Source organism: Parus major, chromosome 10 (assembly GCF_001522545.3).
Source record: "Parus major isolate Abel chromosome 10, Parus_major1.1, whole genome shotgun sequence".
Lineage (NCBI taxonomy): Eukaryota > Metazoa > Chordata > Aves > Passeriformes > Paridae > Parus > Parus major.
Window position 1 is genome coordinate 7,541,071 of NC_031779.1, and position 24,950 is coordinate 7,566,020.

Sequence of the window (24,950 nt, forward strand, 5' to 3'; positions counted from 1 at the left end):
TTTACAAAGCATCTTAAGCAAGTACACCAGAAAGCTCTTACCACATGCAGAAATATGATGCCAGGTATTACTTGCAGTTCAAATCAGTCTTGGTGAACTCACTAGTGTAATTAATAGTTTATTCTAATTACCTTCCAGAGCATATTTCATGTCCTGGGCAAACAGAGTCCACATGATTTCAGCACTGATTTTTCCCATGTTCAGCTCTTGAGGGAATCTGCAATCAATCACATTACATCAGTTCACCTGCTGCTAGGAATGATGCTTACAGCTGCACAACAAAAAAGGCAAATATTTCCACAAAACAATTCCCCTAATATGCACTTACTGTATTTTATGTTTTGCAACAATTATATAAACCATCCAACCTTCAAATAAAAACTTCCCTTATGTCATATTTTAAATCAAGAAACATTCATTTATCTTGCAGATGATTCCTCAACATTAGATAAATCAGATGGCTTATAAAGAACATGAATCAGTTGGCTCAGATGTTTAGCAGCCACAGGTTTTCCTTAATTCCCTTGTGACACTAGAAAAGAGGGAAGCTGTCTGTGAAGCTATATTATTGGTTTATATCTCATAAAATCCAATTCACTGAACACTTCCACCTGGATGTACAGATAAAATAATAAAGAATCTAACAAGTAGTGAAATGCAGATTTTGATTCAAAATTTTAGTTTTAGTCTCATGATTCATATAATCTTTGTGAAACAGTTCTTTTCAGATACTTTCTGCTGTTATTAATTAAGTATTTTTACACAAATTTTTCACAGATCCCAGCTGCTTCTTACTCAATGCAAAAGAAAGGCCTTAATCTTTGAGTTACCATTTTCTCTGCTAGCAACTAGCAAAAGCTGGCATTTTAGTGACTGACACCATGTTTTATGTCACATTTTTTTCTCTAATAGAAAGGGCTGTCTTTAATGCAGCCGTGGAACTGACATTAATATGAGCCATTGTCAGGACACAGAGGCAGAGCCAGGCAGGTAAGGCAGATGAAGAGCAGAAAGCAGAGCACAGAATCTCCCAGTGGGGTAAAGCAGTTGTTTATAGCACAGGGGGGAACAGTGAGAGCCACACAAATACACCCACAGTTCACCAAGAATACATAAAATAAGGGAATATATTAATAAGGAAATACACAGAGATGTGTGGCTTTTGTGTTGAGGTTATTACACTTTATTCTAGCAGAGAATTGGGTCCAAACTATTTTGACCTTTTAGTAAAGCACTAATCAAATTCAGAAAATATTCTGTAAAAACGTAAAAATTTTTAAAGGTCCTGTTGACATAGAAAGAATGAGAATTATGTGCAACTTTAAAGTAGTAGCAGTATGATTTAAGTAATGTATTAATTTTAGAGACTTATTTGACCCTGATCATATCTGCAAAGAAAAAGTACTTAAACAGCTCATTAGCTCTGCCACTTTAATAGGAAGCAGTTGCTGGCTCAGTTCACTGAGCCCTCTTTATGCTAATGACTGCTCAATTAAAGAACTTCATATTAATTCTGTTAACACAAAATTAATTTCTGTTCAAAAGCTGAAATGTATTTCAGCTGTCTTAATTTCTTTACCTCCAGTCCTGAGTTCTCTCTTAGCACCAGACTTGAACTTTGATAGTGTTGCTCTGAGGACGTTTTTAACAGCTGATTTAATATTGACACTGTCTTTTGAGCATATTGCAAGGCTGGCCACAAGGCAAGGCTGGGTCTGATAAAAGTGCACTTTTGATTAGGGATAAATAGATTTGTCTAGGCATTTTAACTTGTGAAAGCACATGCACACAAAAACTGCAATTATTATGTTATTTAAATTAGTTCAACACATCCCACCTGGCTTCAGTTAGGTGAAGTCAAAAATTGATAGTTTTTATAGTTCTAACAGACTGGTGGGCATTGCACAGCTGTCAGTCACAGGCATGAGGGGAGTACCAGAGGTATCCCTGCAGTTTAATGTATGTGAGAATACACAGCTAATACACAACAGAAGCACACAACACATAGGTGTTGGTTTTGCATTAACTAATATTTACTAAGAAAGAAGAAGCTACATACTAAAGATAAATGGTAACAGGAGCAGCTGTCTTATTAAAGGGATAATCAAGGGTCAAATACTAAAGAATCTAGATAAGCATGGTATTTTATCACCTTATTTGTAGGTAAGAAAACTTTTTCAAACTACTTCAGATTTTGATCCCTAAGGAGCAAAATATCAGAGACATTTCCCAAGCAAATCTCTACATATTACATTTTCTAATCTAAATTTTGTAAAAGCCATGATTTTCACATTTCTCAGTGAAGCAAAAGGAAAACCAGCAGAGTGCTCTGTTAGTCATTTAGCTTGTTCTTGCTACAGTTATTTCTGACCCATAGACCATAATTTTCCCAATTTCTATGTCATTCTTGGAAGTATGTTAAATCTCAGTTTATCCAGAAGAGTTGTATTGCCCATACATGATCATATCCAGGTATTTCCTGAAATACTAAATTACACGTACAAGACAGACACGTATGTGTTCTCTCCATTGATTTTAATTAAGCAAAAAATTTAGTGAAAATAGTTCTCATTGGCTAGTTCTAATGAAGGGCTATATATAAAACCACAGATCAATGGAAGGAAATTGAACTCAGCTTAAAACAAAATGAAAATAATGAATGTATGAGCAAAACATATAACCCCCAAAAGCATTTATCCCAGACAGTACTGCATGTCTCTAGTTCAACCCTAAAGTCAGAAAATTCTATCATGACAATTAAAAATGCTTTTTCTTAATTTGTGCTGCGAAATTTCCAGTCTGCTACATTTTGAGAATATCAAAGTCTCTGAACCTCAGATGCACTTTCTCAGAATAGCTCATTTTCCATACTTGGTGGCTTCAGTCTCATCCAGGTGCTAAATCTCACCAGTCCTAGGGGGTGAATACATTCAGTTTTGTGCTGTGCATGCAGCATGAGGATAGATCTCACCATCTGTGGAGTGCTGGCCACAGCCAATGCTTCACTAACCCTTAAGAAAAAAGTTCTATTTGATTTTGGAAAATATGTATTCTATTTAAACTGTGAGCTCATTTATTCTTACATTTTCTGCTCTATCCTCATCTATCCAAAGCTTTATTTTGAACACTCCTTTCCCTGAAGCAGAAGTAATGAGCAAGACAGATACTGTATATAGTCTATATAACTAAGCAGTGTCTGTCTGTACATTGTTACATCCAAAGCTATAGTGAGTATGGTGAAAGAATAAGAACAGCTTTGTTACACTGGATAATGTTCACAAGTTCAATGAAAGAAGTGATATTCATATGCTCCACAGAATAAAGGGTAATTGATAATGGTGAATATCACTGATCAAGACACAAAACCTATCAGATACACCTTCCATTACGAAATAAACATTCTAAAGTTAGGCTGACATGATACAGTGTACTCTGATTTTTTCACTTCCTTCCATAATTTATTTTTTCCACTCACTTATGTTTCATAACTCACTGACATGTAGGTTACAGTTATGGTGTTTCTACAATAAAGGTTATTATCTGCAACTTTTCAGAGTTATTAAACATCTTAGCTCCTGAAGCATGAGGAAATCTGCTCCTGCAGATTTCATGTGTTGGTACTTCCCATACTGTGTGGAGCACAATGTGATCCCAGAGAAAACAGATCCTAACATTGCAATGATTTAAGGATCAGTAAAGAATAAATTTAAAACTCCTACCAGTGTTTTCTTTTTTCTTAAATTCATACTACAGTGACAACTTGACTGTTCGGAGTATATGTGTAAAAGAAAAGAGAAAAAAAGTGCAGTGGCCTGAAGTATATTTCAGTTGAAGATTTTGTTCTTAATTTGATGTTCCTTTTTTTTAGAATAGATATTTTATTTTGATGGCAATTTCTCCTGTCTCACACCACTTAAAATGCAAGTTTAGAAGTGCCAGGAAGCCCTGGATTTGCCTGTGAATCAGGTTTCAAACAAATTTTACATTGTTTAACCACTAGAATGAGGATTTTACAAATTAAATACCAGGCCATGTTTTTCCCCTCCAATTTGTCAAGTTTCTCATGTCATGTAAGAACTGCAGGTTGCCCCCACACTCCCACTGCGTGGTCTGGTATGGTCTGTCAGTGGCTACAGTGCTTGCTGAGGCCATCATGTCATGTTTCATCTGGATTGATAGTTTGATGCAGTTCAAACTACTCAATCACAGCATAATTTTTGCCTCCAAGGTAGAAATAAAAATAGGTTTTCCAAAACTGGCTGAGGAGCAGAATTCTGAGCAATATTATACAATTGTGAAAACTTTTATCAGAATGGTCTCCTGGGGATCCTCAGCCACCTCATTTCTAAAATAAGATTCCAATGGACGTGGGCCTGAATAGTCCACTGAGACACTGCATGGCCATATATTTCTAATAAGGAGTCATATTTTTGCAGTATTCTTGTGTATTCAACTTTTATTTCCCATTCATCCATTTTAACCCATTTTCTTTTCTGGGGTAAGCAGGGGAGAGAAGGCTGTCTTATTTTTTTCTCACCAGTTTTTACATGCTGCTATTGTGTTAAGAGAAGCTTTTATTTTAAAAAAAAAAATGTATCCAAAGCAACTCTGAACAATTTTTAGTTTTTTTCCACACACAGCCTCTTCATCTTTTACTTCTGATGTCTCCTACTTCTAAAAGATATGCTACTCCCTGTGTTCACTCTTTCACTTACAAAAAACAACAGCAAAAGCCAGAGAGAAGGCAGAGACACAAACTCTCTCCTTTAATCTGTCCCAATTCCGTCCACTTCTGATTCTCTTTTCACATCTTAAACAATCATTCATCTGTACTTTAGGGAACCCACTAATCCCCTTAAAAGAACTCTATTCTTTATGCCTTTACTTTCTCTCTCACATTTGTATAAAAATACAGCTAGAAATTTTTTTAGGATAATTAACCTGCAATTACACTTGTTTAAATTCAATGAAGAGACTGAAATGAATCACGTATATGTATTTGTCTCAATTAGGTATTTTATAATGACTGTATTATTTATACAGCCAGTCAGACAAAAGGTTGAGCTTTCATTAATGGAGAAACTCAACACTATGTCATAAAAATGGAGTAAACAGGAAAAGTGTTTTCTTTCCTCTACAGGGTAAGAACTTATTCCTCAATAAGATCAGTGCAAGAGACAATTGAACAAAGAAATGCATATTATCCAGGAGCGACACAATACTTTATTTATTTCAAGTAAAGGAAGGAGTCAGAAGTCAATGAAATATCTTTCACCTTCTGGTTATCATCAGGAAGTTTGTCACTTTTACTGTGGTTAAATAAATAGAATGGTACCATTCTTTTATCAACATACAATGTACAGGGTGCCTTCTAGTATCTACCCTATTGTGGCTAAAAAGGACAGATTGTTCCTGCTCCCCCTTTAGAGCATTCAATTAAATGCAATTGCAGAAACCTCTATTAATTGTTTAGTCATAATACAGACATAGGTTTCAATGCTAACATTTACATAAATCATCTCAGCCAGACTATGCCCAGATTTTCTGCAGTCTCTCTGTAAAATGGCTCCAAAGAGCTAGAACATTTCCCCAGGGCCTCATCACGCACATTTCAATTAGTGTGAGGGCTGTTTCTCCAGCTGTAATATGTGAAACATGTTCCTTTGCACTCTTTCTATATATTTAGTGTTCAAACCCCAGCACTGCCTCCTTTTTCTGTATTTATCGATTGTTTCTCTCCTTTCTACTCATGTATCTACCTTAAGTTATTTGACTTGTCCTTGTTATTGATTGTACCTCCCTCATCTGCTACATCTTCAGTTCTGAGAAGTCAACTTCCATCTCCAGGATAGTGCTCTCCACTTCATACATTTCCAGGTCAGTCTGGCCAGCCAATTATAAATTCAGAGAGGATCTTTTTTTGTGGAGTTGTTTTTTACAATTACATGCCTAAAAATCATACCTAAAAGAGTTTCAGCATGATTTGAACATCCTGTGTGCCACAGGACTCTCATACCATCAATACCATAACACTGAAAATTCCCTTCACTGAAATGTCACTGTTGTTTCCCTTCTATCCATTTATTTCTCTTGTGGAATATTTTGCTACTTAAAGTTTTGAGATGACTCCTATACCACCTGTCTTTAATGCTCCTAAACCAAAAGCTTTTCTTTCCATTTTCAGAGCAGTAGGATTTTATCAAACTATGTCAATACTACATTCTGTATAAAAAATTCTACCTGGATTCTATTTAAAATACAGTTTCTGATTCAGGTATATTTCTTAACTGTATTTTTAATTAATAAACGATTCTTTGTTTTTGTAGAGAAAGTAATTACTTACTGGTTCAAGATTGGTGTATATGCTGTTTTATCTTCATCTATAATGGTGACCATCAGAGTAATCAGCTGTGCCCAGAAATCCAAATTCTTTGTTGTTGGTCCCTGCTCTTCTTTAGGAACTTCTTGTTTCTTACTCTGTTAAAACAAGATTGAATATATTTTTATTAGACAAAATACTAGTTCAACTTCTACTTCAAGAAATAATATCAGACTTCAACCAATAGATTATTCCTTGATTGGGAAGAGTGACATATTAAGAATTTTTGGATTCTTAATAAGAAGACTGGCTAAGCAACAGAGCAGAACGTATGAAAAACTGTACTTGGCTGTGCACAAATACAAAGAACCATAGTGCAAAGATTGTCATGTCAGCAAAGGAGATCAATAGAGACTTGGTTTTTAGTGCATGCTCACACTATAATTGGATATATTATTAAATTATTTGCTGTGCTGAGACTCAGAACAGGTATAATTGCCTGTTGAAGTAGAACTTTTATTCCCAACACAATAAAGACTGAAAAAAATCAATGCTGAGGAGTGTTTAATGTTGTGTTTTGAATTATATGCTGAAGGTATTCAGCCTAAGAGCTGCTTAGGATGTGTGGTCTAGATGAAGAAGCAGTTGAATTTCCCTTTATTTTATTGAGAATTTTACATTCTTTAATTTCACTAAAACATGCATTTACAGATAGACTTTGTCTCTACAGTTTTTATTTATGAATTCTTAGCCTACAATTTCCTAGGCAAAAGTATTTTGCATTCCTTTGCTTGGCAGAAGGATCAGATTCCTTATCAGTGTCCAATAAATAACCTCATTGTAGGGACCCAAATATGAAAAGAATATTTTTAATTCTCTGTGCACACATACACAAATAATTTCTGCCACAGAGAGCTATGTCTGCTCAGGCTAGATCTACACATGGTCTTCCACACTGCTGTGTAAGACTGAAAGGGTCTCAGCTGGTAAGTCAGAAAATAAACATGCCTGAGATCCTGCAAGTTTAAACATGTGTTGCCTGTATTTCTCAATCCTAGTCCAACTATGACCACTTCAGTGGACTTGGTATCTTTTTGAATATGCCTAACACTGTATTAGTGTCACAGTGAATTAATTAAATGTTATTTTAACCTCAATTAGCTTTTATCTATGAATAGCATTTAGAATGGCAGAAAGGGAATTTCAACAACACCTATTTGAAACTCACTTTGTGGCTACTGTGGAATATTTTAGACAAGTATCATTAATCACACTGCTACATACTCAGTTAAGCTACAAAGGGTACCTCCTCAGAGTCTAAAGCAATAGAAATAAAGCTCAGAAGCAGGTCAAAGGATGGTGGATCTGGTGTCACCAACAATTAACAACTGTGCATGCAAATGAGAGAGCTTTTCAATACGGAAATGAACATTAGAGCATTAATGTCACTCACATGGGCTTTCCCTATATATAGGCTGTCCCTACATATATGTATATATATATAATACAATCCCTTATAATATAATATAATACGTTATATTTTTACTAAAAAGGCCTTGTTTCTATACTAAGGATGTATGTTTAATAGACCATTTTTTTTCTTAGAAGCTTGTTAAATCAGACCAAGTGAAAGGTAGCTGCAGAAGACAAAGCCACTTCATATGTAGCTCCACATCTTATCCAAGAACTGTATTTCACAGCAAGTGACATAGAGCTGAGACAGCTTTTTCAATGTGAAATTCTGTTCTTTAACAAAGATAGCAAAAAGTAACTAATTTACGAAGTAATAGTTGCACAAGAAGGTCCTTTCTAGAAAAAATCTCTGAAAAAGACTTAAAATCTGTATGACCTTTTCAACAGTACCAGAGAATGTACTTTATAAAAAGTCTCACATTACAGATGTAGTTTTGTGCCCTGAAATGAAAGGGCATTCTCTGCCCATCCCTGGAAATGTTATTTCCATTCTTGATCCTAAAATCTACCTGGGGTGTTAAAATGATCCGAATCATTCAAGCTCTTTTACCTTATTATTGTCAGCCCTATGATTTATGTACATCAGATACCTTTGTAGAAGCATTATAGAATTATGGAATGCTCTGAGTTGGAAGGGGCCAGAGTCCAACTCTTGGATTCCTGTGCAGTGTAATGCCTAAAACCACATGGTGTGTTTGGTAGTATTTTCCAAATGCCTCCCCAACTCTGGCAGGCTTGGTGCAGTGCTGTTATCATGAGGTAAAACAGTGGTGGAAATTTGATTTCAATCCAGATATTTTTTTTCACTCTCATTATACCCATTCAAAAGAAACTGTCAGTGTGAAAACATAAATTAAATGGCTGATATATCTAATTAGTGCCACACTGGCACAAGTACAATGAAGATACAGGAGACCCTAAAAATCAATTATCTGTACTGATCAGGAGTTCTTCAGATAACATGAAGGGTATGGTCTGAATTTCATTGGTGTCACTCAGTGGAGAAGACTGAAAAAAGAATTATTGAAGGGACTTCTGTCACTGTGAGCACCAGCCAGGATTTCAAAATTTGTTTTCTCAGGAAAAGAGAAAGAGTGACATATCTGTAAATTGAGTCAGAAAGCTATCAAAGTGCTTCCTAAACTACTTCTCCAGGACATTTTTTTTTCCATAGGGCAGCTAAGCACTTCATTCAGATAACTGTTAATTAAAATTAATAAAAAACTGTTAATTAAAAGAGAAAATACTGCATGTGCTGCATAAGGAACTTGATAGTTCTACATCACAGGGCTTTGTCTCTAATAATGAGGATAGCAATATACATGTCAGTAAGACTGTCAAGCTATCATGTTTTACTGTCTGTGGTAGTCATTGGTTTTTGCCATCAGCTATTCTTTGTATTCTGGTGTGGAACTGTAGTATGACATTTTTGCATACTGTTAGCATTTGCAATGCTTCACCCCAGGAAATATCCTCAGGGGTGATATTTTGCTGCAAGACATTAGCTTTTTAATGGCGATTGTCTGCCTGACACAAAGGTAGAGAGTAATAAAAAGAGGAATTGGAGACTGCTGAGCATACTTTGTGATTTACTTGTTGCATTTTTAGTGGCAAACATCCAAAAACTCCAGTTCGAGTGCCCTCAATTTTAACAGCCATTGATCTATTTTCACCCCAAACTCAACAATCCCACACAATCAGACCTGAAGCATGTTTTCTAGAAATACTGTGGCAGGCATCTATGAGACTTTCAGGTTGCAGCCAAAAGCAGCTGCAGGAGGTGGTTACCCCCAGTCACACACGGACACACACCCTGAGCGTGCAGGGGCCTCAGCAGGACAGCAGCTGCCAGTCCTTCCCCTGAGTGAGAGCAGGTGCTGACCTACATAAGAACCATTTCTTGCTGCTTTGGGGCTCATCGATTTCAATTCTCTGTACTCTCAGCTCCAAGCTCAGCTGTGCAGCTAAAACATGAACCCCCTGTGCTGCAGAGCCGTGCTGGGATGAGCTTCCTCCCTCTGAGAGGAGCAGACCTCACCTGACGGGGAGGCAAGCAGAGATAAGGGAATGGGTACTGAGGAAGGCTTAGGGGTAGAATCTGGTTTAATCTAACGGGCTTGGACACAAAGCTAATGAAATGTTAATTACAATATTAGTTACTGCTTCATTATTAGAACAGTGGCACCACAAGGCAGTCACCTGGCCTCACTGGAAAGGCTCCAGGACCATAGGTTCAAACAAGCAGCATACTTAAGTGTTCCTAAAACCAAATGCACCTTTGGATATATTGATAGGAAAGCCTAAATGGATCAAGCTGAACAAACTCTCATTGTACAACTCAAGAGCTGATGTAGAATTCAGGTCCTTTGAATTAATTTTACTCATCTCTCTATTAAAGTTAGGCCGGTTGTATTCCTCAGAATTGTCTCCCTCCTTCTGTGAAAAAGTTTTAGTGTCTGGCATCAAGATTATATATGATAAGTATATATATATATATATATATCTATATATATCTTGAATTTTTTGTTTGATTGTTGATGTGATTTGCTGTTAGAAATAAATTATTTTGAATGCAATCTATTTATTTTAAATTTTGCTTTTTACACTTCACTGAAGTTTCTTGTGTTGCTTGGTAATAGTAACTATACAGACAATTGCCTGCTTAAAATTTCCATATAAAACTGCCCCTGTTGGAACTCCTGTGAAAGAGAACTCAAGAGGTGCAAAAATACAGTGATATGAAGTTAACTCAGTTTTCCAACTCAGTGTATACTTGTGGATTTTATTTATTTATTTCAGGACTTCTTATTTCTCCACCATTAAGTAGAGTTGTGTGAGAGAAACCTATAATAACATTGCCTCAAATATAATTGGGAGAGAACCCTTACTTAAGCAAGTTTTACATTCTTTACCCAGCAGAAAAGCTGTAACATCCCTGCACTTTAAAACCATATTTTAATACAGACAGGTTAAATGACTGCATGGATTCCCATTAAAAAGTTGTCAATTTTTTTTGAATACAGATAAGCTTTTGCAGTTGTTACAATGTTTTGCAGAGGTGACTTCATCACTTTCAGCTGTTTACTGAGGACTAGAATCTACTGATAAACTGCAGACTTATGTAATACCCAGCCTAGCAGCACTTCATATTATATTTACCAGACAAGATCAAATTGCTGCAGAGTAAATGTTAGCGAGAGAACAGAACAGTTTATGACGTAAATAGATGTGATGCCTGAAGCTGCTCCTTCCACTAATTCATACTCTTACTCTGCTTACAATATAATCTGTTGTAGGATAAACACATATCAGCACTAAGTGTGGAGTGCTTATTTGTGCTGGTGAGAAATTCTTACTTTTTCCAAACTTTTCTCACATAACAGGAATCCAAATAAATTCTCATTTCAGAAATGTTGAATAGATAGCAAATATCACCTTTCCTAAAATACAGGAATTCATATCCTGGATTTAAGTGAAATATGCTTTCAAATAAATTTCATTTGAAGTATTATATCATTAGTATAAGTGTTCTTATTAATTTTATACACAAGAAAAAAAATGCATTTGCCAAAGAACTGAGTTAATCCTGATCAAGGCTGGAATAGTCAAAAAACTGCCATTTTTTCAGTGTACAATCCAAAAAGCAAATACAAGGTACAGAACGTAATATGATAAAGAAGTGATGCTCCTTTAAGACAGTAATTAATTCTAACATTACTCATGGAATGACTGTATTATATAAAAAATAATCAGTATTCTCAAGGATTTTGCGTGACATTTGGAACACAACAAATGCCAGAATTATTATGCATTAACAGGTCAACCTGACAGACTAATATAAAGAAATATTCCAGAATTATGCTCTGCTTTCTTAAAGCAGTTACTAAAGCTTGGATCCAAATATGCATCATTGGTGCTAGAATATAAGGCTGGAAAGACTGTATCACTTTCAGCAAATAAATTTTTTTTTTCCCTAAAGGTACAGAAGGGAAATGTTAGATTTTAAATAACTATTTTCCTGTTACAGATCTCAAATGAACAGCAATCAATCAAATGTCATCTTCCCCAGAACCACTGGGAAATTTCAGAGTCATGTCCAACTTGATGACTACATTATGGGTTAATGTATCCATTTTGAAACTAATCTTAAACGTTTTAGAGTTCATAGCTGTTTATGGGTGTGTTTTATGGTATGCTGCTCCTCTATGCATAAATAAAATGAAAATATGAATGCTTTGACATGAAGGAGCACCAGAAGGCTTTCTGTTTACTACAGGCAAACTAACAACAATGAATGACTAACAACAGGCAAGCTAACAACAACAATGAGCAATAGCACAAAACAAGTTCATTTTGACCTTACCTGATCCACTAATTGGGAATAGAGATCATAGCAATTGTCAAAAATGTATTTATAAGTTGAATCCAGGCAGGCTCTTACACAGTCTTTCACCACAGTACTGGCTCGAGGGGGGCTCTGCAATTCCAGGACCTAATGAAATATTTCACAAATGGGAGAATGTCAGAATTCAATTGAACACAAAAAATCCAAGTGTTGAATGTAGTTCTGTTATACAGGATAAAAAGTGTCCAAATAAAGCAATGATAAAATAATTAAAATTGTGTTGAATTAATGTGGATTTAGTTCAAAGATATATTAAAATACATGCAAGGAAATTTTATCACTAAGTTTTATTTGAATTAAAATATTTATATGACGAAGGAGGCATGTGTGCACAAGAATTTACATCTTAACATCTCAGAGTTTATGTTTTATAAGCTTTTTTTTTATTATTAAGGCAGTAATTAAACCATATAATTATGTGCTTTCTTTTGAATATCAGCCAAATACCAGTTATTTATTGAAAGCAAAGGGCTCATCTTTTTACTCCATTTCAGGCTACATTAACTCAAACTTTAACTTAATGGATTATTTTAATTCTCTTTATGTAGTTGCCTAATGCAATGGAATCACATGCTATTACAACAAAGGTTTCTTTGTGTTTCTCTTTTTTCATTCAGTGATATCAATGTGTACCATTCCATTACAAAAATATTTGCAGACCACTTAGATCTCAACCTCTGGAGAGACTAAGGCAAATAGTTATCAGATCTATTTTGTTGTTTGACTTGTGATTTTTTTATATCAGTAGAAAACCATTATTCTATATGACTCCTCAGGCATTCAGCTAAGTATGATTTATGTGACTTGACTTTAAACTAATTAAAAAGGCAAATTTTTTGTTTCCTTCAGGAAATTTATTTGTGCAAGGACAGGACAGTACCTTCATCCGAAAAAAAGTGATGCTGGTTAGCAGGTCCACAGTTGATTTCAGATCTTGGAGTCTTTCAGAATTGCTGGCAGGAAAATTATCCTGGTGAAGTAGGGAAAGAGGAATCGTGCAAAAAATTGAGTTACAGGTAAAGTCCTTGAATTAGTCAAAAAGCCTCTAAGAAAACATAAGTGCTCTAAGAAAACATAAGAAGGTGCTGCTTGGAAGGATTAGAGATGTTCGTGTTATCTGAATTCTGCCTGTGAAATAGTTAAGTATCCCTTGGACATGAGTAGACACATTTTGATAATGCTCCTGCACTTGTAATATGAAAAATTTAAAATATTGTGATATTCCCATAACATGGAGTAAAGAAGTCTAGAAACTGCTGCTAATGAAAAGAATTTAAATACATACCCTGTATTTAGATAAATCAATCCTCAGAGAATTGTGCAATTGATCCAGCAGCTTTATGAACTTTTCTCTCTGTAAAAAGGAAACAAGAATAGTTGCACTAGAATTTGCAGATCCCTGCAATATCTGGGGCTTTGGAATGCTTCCTTCCACTCTTATTTGAAAATCAATTTGTTTTCCATTATTTCATATACAAGTGATGGTTTGAAATACCTGTGTTTCAAGGCCAGGTGATGCATCTTCTTTCACTTTATTTTCCCTTTCTATTTATATTGTATACCTAGTATGCATTAAGCACTGTGCAGCTGTGCAACACATTAGTGAGGTCACAAAGATTTTACAATGCAGTATTTTCCTGTCTTATATTTGCCTTGAAATGGATGAAACTCTTGAAGAAAGCACCTCCTCCTTCCTTTAATAAGTAAGAAATGATGCTCATTTACAACAGAATTTGGTGCAAAAGTATGATTGAAAATTATACTTCTGAAACTGTGGCTTTTGTAGGAATAAGTTAAGCACTACTAATATAGCCCAATTATATTTTTTCCTTTCAAATGTGAAGATTAACTTATTATCTTGATAGATGAAGGAGCAGTGAAAGTATTTTGCTGTGTGATTTCCAGCTGAGTTGTGCCATTCTCAAGTAATACTAATGAGAGTTTCTAATTACCACATTAGGACATATTCTACAGTCTACTGCACAAAACTGTGGAATCTCAGCCTATGTGAAAGCAGCAGACTTCTGGAAGATGCAGGAGCTGATAGCTCTCAGGATGGCCTGATTCTATCTGCACCATCCTCCAAATGTGATGATCAGTAATTTGAAAATAGAGTCTTTGTGCACTGTCTCTCATCAGTGGAGTCCTAACCTACACCAAACCCCACTAATTTGGCACAGTTCCCTTAAGGGATCAATCAAAAGAGAACTTTTTTGTCATGTTATAAATCTCTACTGAAATATTCAGTCAGCCAAATCATTCCCAGCTGTAGCCTGAGGACTTGAATTTGAGATGCTCTTTCTGATGAATGATGTGCAGCTATTCACTAACAAATGCCTTTTGACCCAGGAGAGAAGAATAATCTAATATTTTTCCTATAAGTCAATTGTTTGAAAAAAGATCTCCAAATCTCTATTAGTGATGCCTACTACTCGTTTTCCATCCATCTGTTGAACTATGAATTGGATTGGAATTGCGTCAAAGGCAAACTGGCATTAACATCAGAGAAAGGATTTAATCTCTGCCCATTCTGAAGAAAAAAGCAGTTCTGGTCATTGGAAAAATGGAAAAAAAGGATAAAAAAACCCAGCAAAATCATTCTAAATTTCAAAAGTTGCATCAAAGTCAAAGGTCGAATAAAGCTTGAACATTGAAAGAAAGGACTTGTTTCAACAAAGATATTAAGTCATTCTTGGTTTACTCATCAAATGTATAAGTCCATAACTTTGTCTTGAAAATCTAAAATTCATAATTCCTCTTATTCTAATGCTAGAGAAGAGTACTACTACTTCTAACACTACTTCAAATAAAATTTGACATTTAGAATTTTAATTTGTATTTAATAAATTTTACTTAATATTTTATTTCAGGTCAATAAATGGTATTTTATGAAAACTGTTACATCAAATATACCTTTGATATCAGCCCTACAAACAAAAGCCCTACTAAAAAAAGAGGAAAGAATAAATGCATTTTTCAGCATAAGATTGTGTTTATATTCTGTATCTTGTGTTATACCAGAACTATGAAGGCAGCCTCTTTGAATTACTGCTCTGCCTTCCTGCTCTCAATTCCTCTGAGAGCAGGTGAAGGAATCAGAATAAGGAGTGAATGTATTTTTATTTATTATCATGTTCAAAGATTAGGAAGTCCATGCTGTGAGATACTTATCCACAAAATAAAGTTTAGCAATAACAAAAGAAGTATTACCACATCCTGAAATGCCTATTCCTCCTAAAATTCCTGATACCTAAATCCAGGACTTGGACAACACACCAGGAAAAATTTCAGCAAAAATTAGAGTGTCCATTATTATGGATCCTTGTGAGAAGAGCAGCATTTATGGCTACATCCATTATGTTAACATGAGTTCACTGATGACACAGCCCAAGAAAGGAAATGCATCCAATATCTAGTCTAATGCTGTTAGCAGTTTGCAAGGCCCACTGCAATAAAACAGAAACCTGTTTGTTGGAGATTTTAGTACTGTGAATGTGTGCCAGTGCTTTCCACCCTCTATGCCTCACAAGGAGCTGAGCAGCACTTTTTCCCTGGCTTTTTGTGACAATCAATTTTAAAGACAGGGTAAAATTTTCAAAAGTTAACAACAGCCTTTACTCTTTAAAATGAGCAATTAAAAAAAAAATAAAAATCCAATGTAGAAGTTAATATGGAATAGAGTAGAAAGAAAAAAAAAGGACTAGAACTCTATTGAAAATCTACTTACCCCAAAGTTAGTAGCAGCAAAGCGATCTGAGGCAGATACATTAGTTGCTGCTGTTGTATGAGCATAGAAAGCATTTATATTGGCCAACAATGTACTCATAACTGCTGGAACACCAGGGCACATGTATTTAGAAGAGAGGCAGGAAAAGTGCCTGCAATATAAACAGACCAAAAGTTATTAAAGATGTCAGGGAATCTTCTTCTTATCCCATTGTAATTTATTTCTAACTCCATTGATGTAACTTTCAGGCTACCTCATGGAAAATTATACAGACGCATATGAAGAAAACCCAGATATGTTTGATATAATTAACACTTGTTGCACACTGACGTTTTCAAACATCAGATTCACATTCAGTTCTTACTCTGTTAATCCTAAACACAAAAACACGACTTAACTATTTTAATTGCTATTAAGTGAAACATTCATTATTAAAGAAGACCTAAAAAACAAACTCTAACTCATCATCATGGAAAGTCACAGAGATCTATAGTAGAAGATTTAATTGTTGCCAACAAAAAGACTCAAACCATTTTAGTGTGGCTTTTATTTCACATTACATTATTAATAAAAGGCGCTTCAAGCAGCTTAACAGCTTCACCTTGATTTGAATTAGGCCATAACTAAAACTGTCCCACTTTGATCCAGACCAGTAAAATTTAGGTAATCAGTCAGTTAAACCTGAAGCAGCCTAAACCAGAGGTGCAAAGTAGCAACACTGTTTACTTATTTAATGAAAAAGGAGATGCCTGCTGGTAGCATGCAAAGAGCTTATAACACAACAAAACACGAGAAGTACAAAGGAACCAAAGATCTGACCATGAGGAGAGTGAACATCATCATGGCAAACATAAATTCCTAATTTCAAGACTTATAATTAGGCAGGACTGGGAGGGAGATAAAAGGATAAAGACTAAATGTACACAAATAGGAAAGAGAATGAGAGGGATTAGGAAAAGATGGTGATAAAAATGGGTGTAGAGTTAAACAGAAGAGGATTAAGAAACTCCAACCAGTCTCTGTGTGACTGAAGGTCCTGATTTGGCCACATGCTCCTCTTAGCTGGAGTCTCTGGCTCCTCTCTCCTGTTCCTCCTCAGGAGCATAAGGCAGAGCAATGTGCTGGGCCTGAACCACCTGGGCACTAATGCCCTTCCAAGAAAAAAATTAACACAAGGTACAGTTGAACTCTCCTGCTGAACATAAGCCAAATACCCTTAACTGTTGTCACTGCCTGGGTCATCTTTCCAGGCATAATTCAAGATTATTTTCCTGTAGGGGCAATCATTAAGTGCTATTATGTGCATTTTACATAACTGAGAGAAACTGCTCAAAACTAGACAGAAACCAATCACATTGGCCAGGACCAGAACCCAGCATTCCCAGCTATGGGCTCATGGAATAGTGTTACCAAACCTTTAATTCATTGCTAGTATTTTCAAGAAGTGCTCTTGAAGACTGAAATGTGAATTCAACAAAAGAGGAACACAGCTCTCCACCCCTCAGAAAAATCTTTCATTGTATGTCACATGTTTTTTGTCAAGTAGAAGAATAATACTTTCCTTTGTAATAAAATACAATAGTGATGTCAGGTGGATCTCACTAATAAAGGTTACCTTTAAAGCTAATAGAAATATCTCCTTATCTATCAGTAAATTTGGGAAATAAATGTAGAGATGATCAGAAGCAGTTTTCAAAAAACGGACAAAATATTTAGTACTTCTACTAATGACCTTTAATTTCCAGAAGTATTTTAGTGGACTTAAAGGTCCTTAGTGCACAAGTAACATCAATCTGGAGATCAAAAGGCATTAATAACCCCTTAGAGGGCCTTAGAGTCATACCTGTAACATATTCTCTGCTGAGGAGGAGGCAGGCAAAAGGAGCAGTCAGCAGCAGAGGAATCACTGAGTCTCAGTTGCCTTCAGGGAACATGACAGACCATGGAAATATTGTTTGGGTCAACATTTTAAGGCAACCTCTGCAGGTTCCACTAACCAATTCATAATGAGCTACCCATGACCTGTACTGAATTCTTATCTTGAAAACAGACCCAAACGGGACCAATTTTTCACAAAGAAAATTAAAAACTATAGATACAATTTATGTCCTTATAGTACTGCTGCACTGTTTCACCTGTAATGTGCTTAGTGAAAACGATGGTAAAGCATCTATGACAGATTTTTGTTTCTCTCCATCATGTAATTAAAATCTTTAATGTTCACAGAACCTATTAAGTACACAATGTGGGTCATGACTCAGAGTGCTGATAACTCAGGTTATCAGCTACATGTAAGATACCTGGATTCCTTCTGCTTGCTAAAATGAGTAAATCTAAGTAAGCCCCTATCCTTGTTTTTGCAAGTCTTTGAAAACAGCAGCCAATAGCTTGAGTTATTAACAATTTCTCTGGGCACATGATGTCACAGCAACCATTGCTAAGTCTCACAGATTTTAGAGCAAGGTTGCACTGCCTAAGCTACAGTGGTGTCTGAAACCAGGTCTGCTTGCTCCAACTTTCTTACTATGCAATTTCCTGACCAACAGAGAGTGCCTGGGATCCTTCCAGTATTTCTGCTAGCATGAATTAGCGAAGAAAGAAGTCCAATTGATGTGCTGTACTCATCAGTAAGCAAAGGCTATCAATAAAAAAATAGTTTAATGGGCGATTTGTGTGCTTTTTGTTATGCTGCCACATTAATTGAAAACTAGCAGGAGAACAAGATGACATAGTTAATGCCCATTAACCTGCTGGAATGAGAGCTATGTTGCTGACTGAGAATCATTAGGTTCTACCTGTGGTGACTCTTGCCAGTAAGAAATAAAGATCTTAATAGAGCTTTTATTGCACTTGACTCTATTACACAGTAAATTCAGGTTGCTAATATTATGTATAATTTCAGTGTCTAGTCAAACACTGTTTCAATACGTGCTCAGATTTTTGCCTTCTGAAGAGAAATAAATTATGCTGAAAGATGAATGACATGAAAAAAGTTACTTTTTCTTCACTGCACTGTGGCTTAATATATGTAGGTAAAAAAAGTATGATTCCAGTATGATTCCTTCTAGAAACTGAATTTACAGCATAAACTCCCATCAATCACCACAGTCATCTAAATAAAGGCCAGCTGGATTACTGTGCTGTTTTTCTACTTTTTCTTCCTCTTTTCTCTGATACTTATTTTTCCTCCTATTGTCTCACACATCCATGCTTGTACTTCTGGGAGTTACATGTACCAGTTGTGTGGCTAACAGTGTCTGCCTGGCTGCTATTCATCACAAAAATAAAAAAAAAATCTCATCTGAACCATGTAAGAATGGCTGTAATTGTCTCACTTTTCTTTTCAAAATACAGACTCCATGAGGAGTAGAAGAATAAAATAATCATAAGAAAGAAGAGTGGGTTATGTAACCTATACAGTCAAAACTTCAAAGAGCTGCAATTACTGCAACGGAATCTGTCTCTTTGTAGTATTTTGGTTTGGATTGATGGCTGTTTTTCTATGCACATTAATTCCACATTTGGTAACTTTAAGCAGATTTCCTTGCTCAGGAACTGTGCAGTTGTAATCTGTATCTTGAGAGTAAAACACCCCTTCTAAGTCAGCATCTTTAGGGAAAAAGTGTCTACATTTATTTCATAAAAATATGGAGCTGTTCCTATCTCCAGCAAAATGTGCAACCACACCTGAATTCATTCTCTTTCTAAGCTTGGTGAGAAAGGTCTCACTGGGGACAATGACTAGAACAGACAGCTCTGTCACCTGTGTGATATCTCCTGGGTTGATTCCCTCATCCCAGTATGAGTATTTTCACTGTATTTAGAAAATCAAGACTAAATTTTTCAAATATTATTTCTGTGCCCTAAATGAATAGATATAAGTAAATATTGAGGGCCTGAAGGAAATCTCTGGGGTTTATTAAGGGATCATAAATGACAAAGCCACCATCATGAACCAGAAATGATAGACAAGTGGGATTGTTTATTGCTGTATAGTGGAACAGGCTGCCAAATCACTTTAGACAGGGGTACTTTAGAGTAGCTTAATCAGGTTTATGGTATGTAGAAACACAGACAGGCATATGTTCCTACTCCAGCATATGCCATCTTTCCACACTTAAAAGGGCCAAGACTGACTATCATTAAGTGGGACTGAAATATTTTATAATAACTAACTTTAAACCAAGTATGAATAATAAAAATTACATTCAGGCAAGAAGAGCACCTCATTAGCAGCATCCTAAAGCTCACGCAGCCTGATGAAGTGCAGACACTCTCTGGGGTCTGGATCCCGGGGTATTAAAGCTTAGTCAGTTTTGCATTTACAAACACAAACATTTTAATTTCCAATGTTATCATGAGACATGCAGTAGAAGTACTCTGCAACTAGATTCTCAAGCAAAAAATGCTTACACAATATTCCTCTGGGCCAAGTGATTACATTCAAATTCTCTCTCTGTCGTATAGTAGAAAATTGCTTTTGTTTTAGTAGGAGATCTTTGTTACCAAATGCAATCTTATAATTCTATTTTCCAAATCAAGAAGCTGTACATTTTCTTCCAGCCACTAAAATTGTTCCAGAAGAAAAAGGTAATCTCATAAAAAGAAATAAAACCAGCAGATAATAGTCCAAAAGAAAATTCCTCATGACAGATATACTTAGTGTCTTCACTACTCTTCTCTCCAAAGTCTGAATTCTCTGAGAGGTGTCTGCAGATGAATCAGCAAAACAACGTATATGAATATCTATTCTTGGTCAAGTATTACTTGAGATTACATTAATCACTAATTTTATTCCTAACTTAAATAGGCTGGGGATGTCTCCTCAAAAAGGCAGGGCTCATTATTGATATGCGACATTTTAAAATATAAAAGGATGTGGGTATGCTGGTAACGAAATCTTAACTTTGATTAGTTGTGACTACAGATACTGAATTTGCTTTCTCATTACATTTGCCTTCAGATACCAGGTTTGCAGTCTAGAACATGAAAAAAATTTGAGGGAAAAGGTATAGGAGAAATCAAGAACAAAAAGAGGACAAGGCAAAATAGGTCAATTAACATGAAATTACTTGGTTAGAATTTTTGAGTAAAGACTCCTGAAAAAAGTGCTGGAGTAATTTCCCAGCTCCATGTTAGAAATTTTCTTACTTTTCATGAATATCTGTACATCATGTTATTTACAGAGATAAAAAGAAAGTATTCTCTTTATATAAAAATATAACCTGTCGATTTCTTCCACTTTTAAGTACAAAATTTTATATACTCACATCAGTTACATTGCTATTTTTGCAATGCTGACTTTTGCAACATCTGAATTTCTAAAACTAGTTTCAAACTTTTTCTGGGAAATTTTGTAGTACATGAATACATCAAAAGATGAAGAAATACATAATTCAAAATAATTTTACAGTTAAGGTTATCTTTCAAAAATATAGTCATGTTATATTGAAATAATCAACTACTGAGGCGACAGTTAAGGCAAAACTAATGCTAAATCAGCCCTTTATTTTTTATGCAAATTGCTGTGACAGGCCTCCTTTGGCATTAATAACTCTTAACAATTAATTTCTTCTCAGACCTTGAATTCATTTTGACACACACAGCAGGAATAACTCCATCACTAACATTTTGGAAAAAATGCCATGCCATTTTAAATCAAGTTATAAAACTACAGTACCGGGATAAGTTAATAAATGACAACAATCATACAGAGTTACAGAGAAACTAAACACAGAAACACAAATACACATGAAAGTCAACACATGAATTCTTTCATATGTAGTTTAAATATAAAAAAGAAGAAATTTCAAGTTTCATTAATTATTCTTGAAGAAAGATCATTAAAAATTTGTGTAGTACAAAATACATTCCCTACTCTTCTATTAGATGAACAATACAATAATTCACAGACAGCTACATTAAGTGAAAGACAAGCTCATTGCAATAGCAGGTGGTGTCATTATATTCTGCAATACAAAGAAAACTTCAGAATTGTATGTACTTTCATACTTACTAGAAGACTCTTCTTTTTAGGAGATAAAGAAATGCAAAAAAATGAGAGATGTTCTGATTAAAAATTCAACAATATCAGGTTTCTATGAGAAAAATCTGTATTTTTTATTTAGAGAACTCATTTGGAGTCCCCTGCTTTTCTACAGCTCCAGCAGAATATAGTCCTTTTCACCAGAAAACATTTTGCTGGATAAATTGAGAACACATGATAGATTTCTCATGTCTTCAGGCCTCTGAGCTTTATGGGGCTGTGTTCTAAGGTGTTCAGACAGCTACTTCAGAATGGATGATGCAGAAATAGGTCTCAGTACTGTTAAAAATGGTTTGCACTAATTATTTACATATACTATGGAAGCCCACTATAGCCATTGCTGCTCTGTAGTCCTGGGAAAGAGTAGAGAGCTTGTGAAACCCTGGTCCTGTTGCATCTGGAACACTAGAAGTATTTCTGAACTGTGCTATATATCAGTATTGTAAGGATTAAGGAATGCATTAGCAGTAATACCAGTAACAGCTTATAAAATGCTTATATTTTAAAGCCACTGCAGATGAGAAGCACTTCAAAGAGAATCAGATGGACAGAAATGATAAGAATTTTAAGTCAGGAATGGAAGAGAACATGTGAATGAAATCACAAAGGCTTGAAATTCCCTCAAACACACTGTTGACAGCAAAGCAGAAAGCCAGCCATGATAATACTTACGTCATAGCTTGATAAATATATTCAATTCCGTAGCGCATTGCAAACTCATCCACAATTTCTTGGGCAGCGTCATCGAAGTACACCTTCCAGGCCTCATCGCCCTTCACTTCAGGGATCTTCACCACTCCGTTAGACTTAACTTCCGTCAAGTAATGGAACAGATTCTAAAGGTAAAAAATGTTCTGGACATGAAATTTTGGCTGTCAAGAAGCATTCCAAAAAAATACATCCTACATATATTCATCAATATGTTAAGTGTTAGTCCATTTTTTAATTGTTTATTTTTCCAAAGACTGCCTCAAACTAGTCAACAGACTTTTGATTTAGCACATTGTATCTCCTTGATATAAAGTCCTGTCCATTTACTGGCACAGAAGGACTGCAACACATAAAATAGTGCAGAAACTTCTCTGTTTTTTGCCCTTGTTAATGAATGAAATAGTGATGTTGTAATACTTATTACAGAGTGTTTCAATTTGAATTTTATCTGTGACCAATAAATTTCAAATTTATTATTTAAGTTCTTAAGTTACAGGGAGCTAACAGAAATACTGTAGGTGCCCCTCAAGTTGTGCAAGGTGTGCAATAAAGCTTAGATTTAGTACCCTTGGGAGCAAAGCTAGGATTCAATGCCAATTCATGGCATTGAATGCTTCTCAGATTGCCTAGCTCCATATGTATCCACAAAATCCACAACTCCATATGAATCTACAAAATCCAACACATTTTATTTCCTATTTTCAGTGATTGAAAAAAACCCCTAAAACTTCAAAATACTTTCAGTTTTGCTAATTAGCTCATAACTGTCTCTTGTATTATCTTACAGCATTGAATACTGTCATTTACCTCATAGGTCCAACATTTGCAATTTCAGGTCAAAATCTATCAGCAGAAATGCCCATAATATCTGATTTTACAAGTGGTGAACAATGGTTTTTGTGGTCACATGCTAGTGGTGAACTTTCAAACATATGTTAGTTATCAGCTTTCAGAAACTACTTTTATTTCCAGAATAGAATTTCTACATGGATAACTATTTGAAGGAAGGGTAACAAATTACAAGGAAAATCTTTCAGAAGACACACCTATTTATCAGTGATTTTTTTCAGTGTTGACAAAAGCAAACCAGATGAAAGGAAAATTAAATATTATAATATTTGTGTCTTACTCTCCTTTTTCTCACTCTCCAAAATATGAATTACTGTAAAACAGAGGTACTCCTTTACAGTACAGTACAGTATATATACTTCTGTAATATATATAGAAATGTTTTTATATTTCTGATGTTAGCAATCATATATCAAAGTGCTAAACCAAAAACAGTAGAAGGAGAGTTTATATGGCTCAACCTCTTTCTAACACCTCTTGGCAGGAACAATCTCTTTGTTGGTCTTATATTATTCTGCCCTTGCCTCTTCACCTGATACTTCTTGAGCAATACAGAATGGGAAATCCAAAATAAAGTTGTCCTGAAGTACAGCAGCAGTTATTTGTTTCAGTGTTCTAATGTTTTGTAGACTTTTTTCCTTATCTGTGCAACAACTGAACAGTAATTTCTATACTGTATACTATAATTTCTCCAACATACCTCATGTAGACAGGTGTACTGCACATGATAGGGAGCAACTTTCTCCTCTCCTTCAATTTCAACATTGATTTTCAGTCTAATGGCACCAGAGACAGCCGATTTATCTGTTCGCTTTTCTGAAGAGTGGAAAAAGAATACATTAGTAACTGCCAAGAGCACATGTATGTCATATGAAAAGCTTTCATAAATCATTCTGGTTTAATCTTTTTAAAGCCAGGAAGTCCTTCTGTTGAAGACAAGAATTTTTTTTTAGTTTTTTAGTTTAGGTTTTTTAGTATCTCATGTTCAGTCCACAAAATAGAAAATCTAACTATGAAGTAAAAATCTTATTTTATCTGCCATATTCAAACAAGGCTGCACAGCTATTTATTTACTACTTTCTGCTTTTCAACTGAAATTACTTGAACTTTCTACCTGATAGCTGTATTAAGTATTGCTATTTTCCTTTAGTTATGAAGACTTTACCAACAACCTGGTATGATGTGTTGATTCTGCTAGGTGCCCACCAAAGCTGCTCTATCACCTCCCTTCCTCTGCTGGACAGGGGGTAGAAAATCTCATGAAAGCCTCATGGGTCAAGAGAAGGATGGGGAGCAGATCACTCACCAATTACATCCATGGCCAAAACCAGGCTCAACTTAGGTGAAAATCAATTTGTTAGCAGTGACATCAGAGTAGGATAATGAAAAATAAACCCAGATCATAAAACACACCTTCGCC

General features: G+C 35.4%; 1 protein-coding gene across 6 annotated transcripts in view; it reads right to left on the reverse strand.

The window, feature by feature from the left end:
• Window positions 1-24,950, reverse strand: part of UNC13C (unc-13 homolog C) — a 174,421-nt gene that overhangs the window by 46,467 nt on the left and 103,004 nt on the right. For all 6 annotated transcript variants that reach the window (XM_015638962.3, XM_015638961.3, XM_033516898.1 and 3 more), the window contains 8 exons: window positions 24,231-24,346; window positions 22,643-22,806; window positions 15,925-16,075; window positions 13,483-13,551; window positions 13,078-13,167; window positions 12,156-12,284; window positions 6,344-6,477; window positions 132-217 (listed from right to left, as the gene is read on the reverse strand). In XM_015638962.3, coding sequence (XP_015494448.1) covers window positions 132-217; window positions 6,344-6,477; window positions 12,156-12,284; window positions 13,078-13,167; window positions 13,483-13,551; window positions 15,925-16,075; window positions 22,643-22,806; window positions 24,231-24,346 — 939 coding nt within the window. The remainder of the gene's footprint in view (window positions 1-131; window positions 218-6,343; window positions 6,478-12,155; window positions 12,285-13,077; window positions 13,168-13,482; window positions 13,552-15,924; window positions 16,076-22,642; window positions 22,807-24,230; window positions 24,347-24,950) is intronic.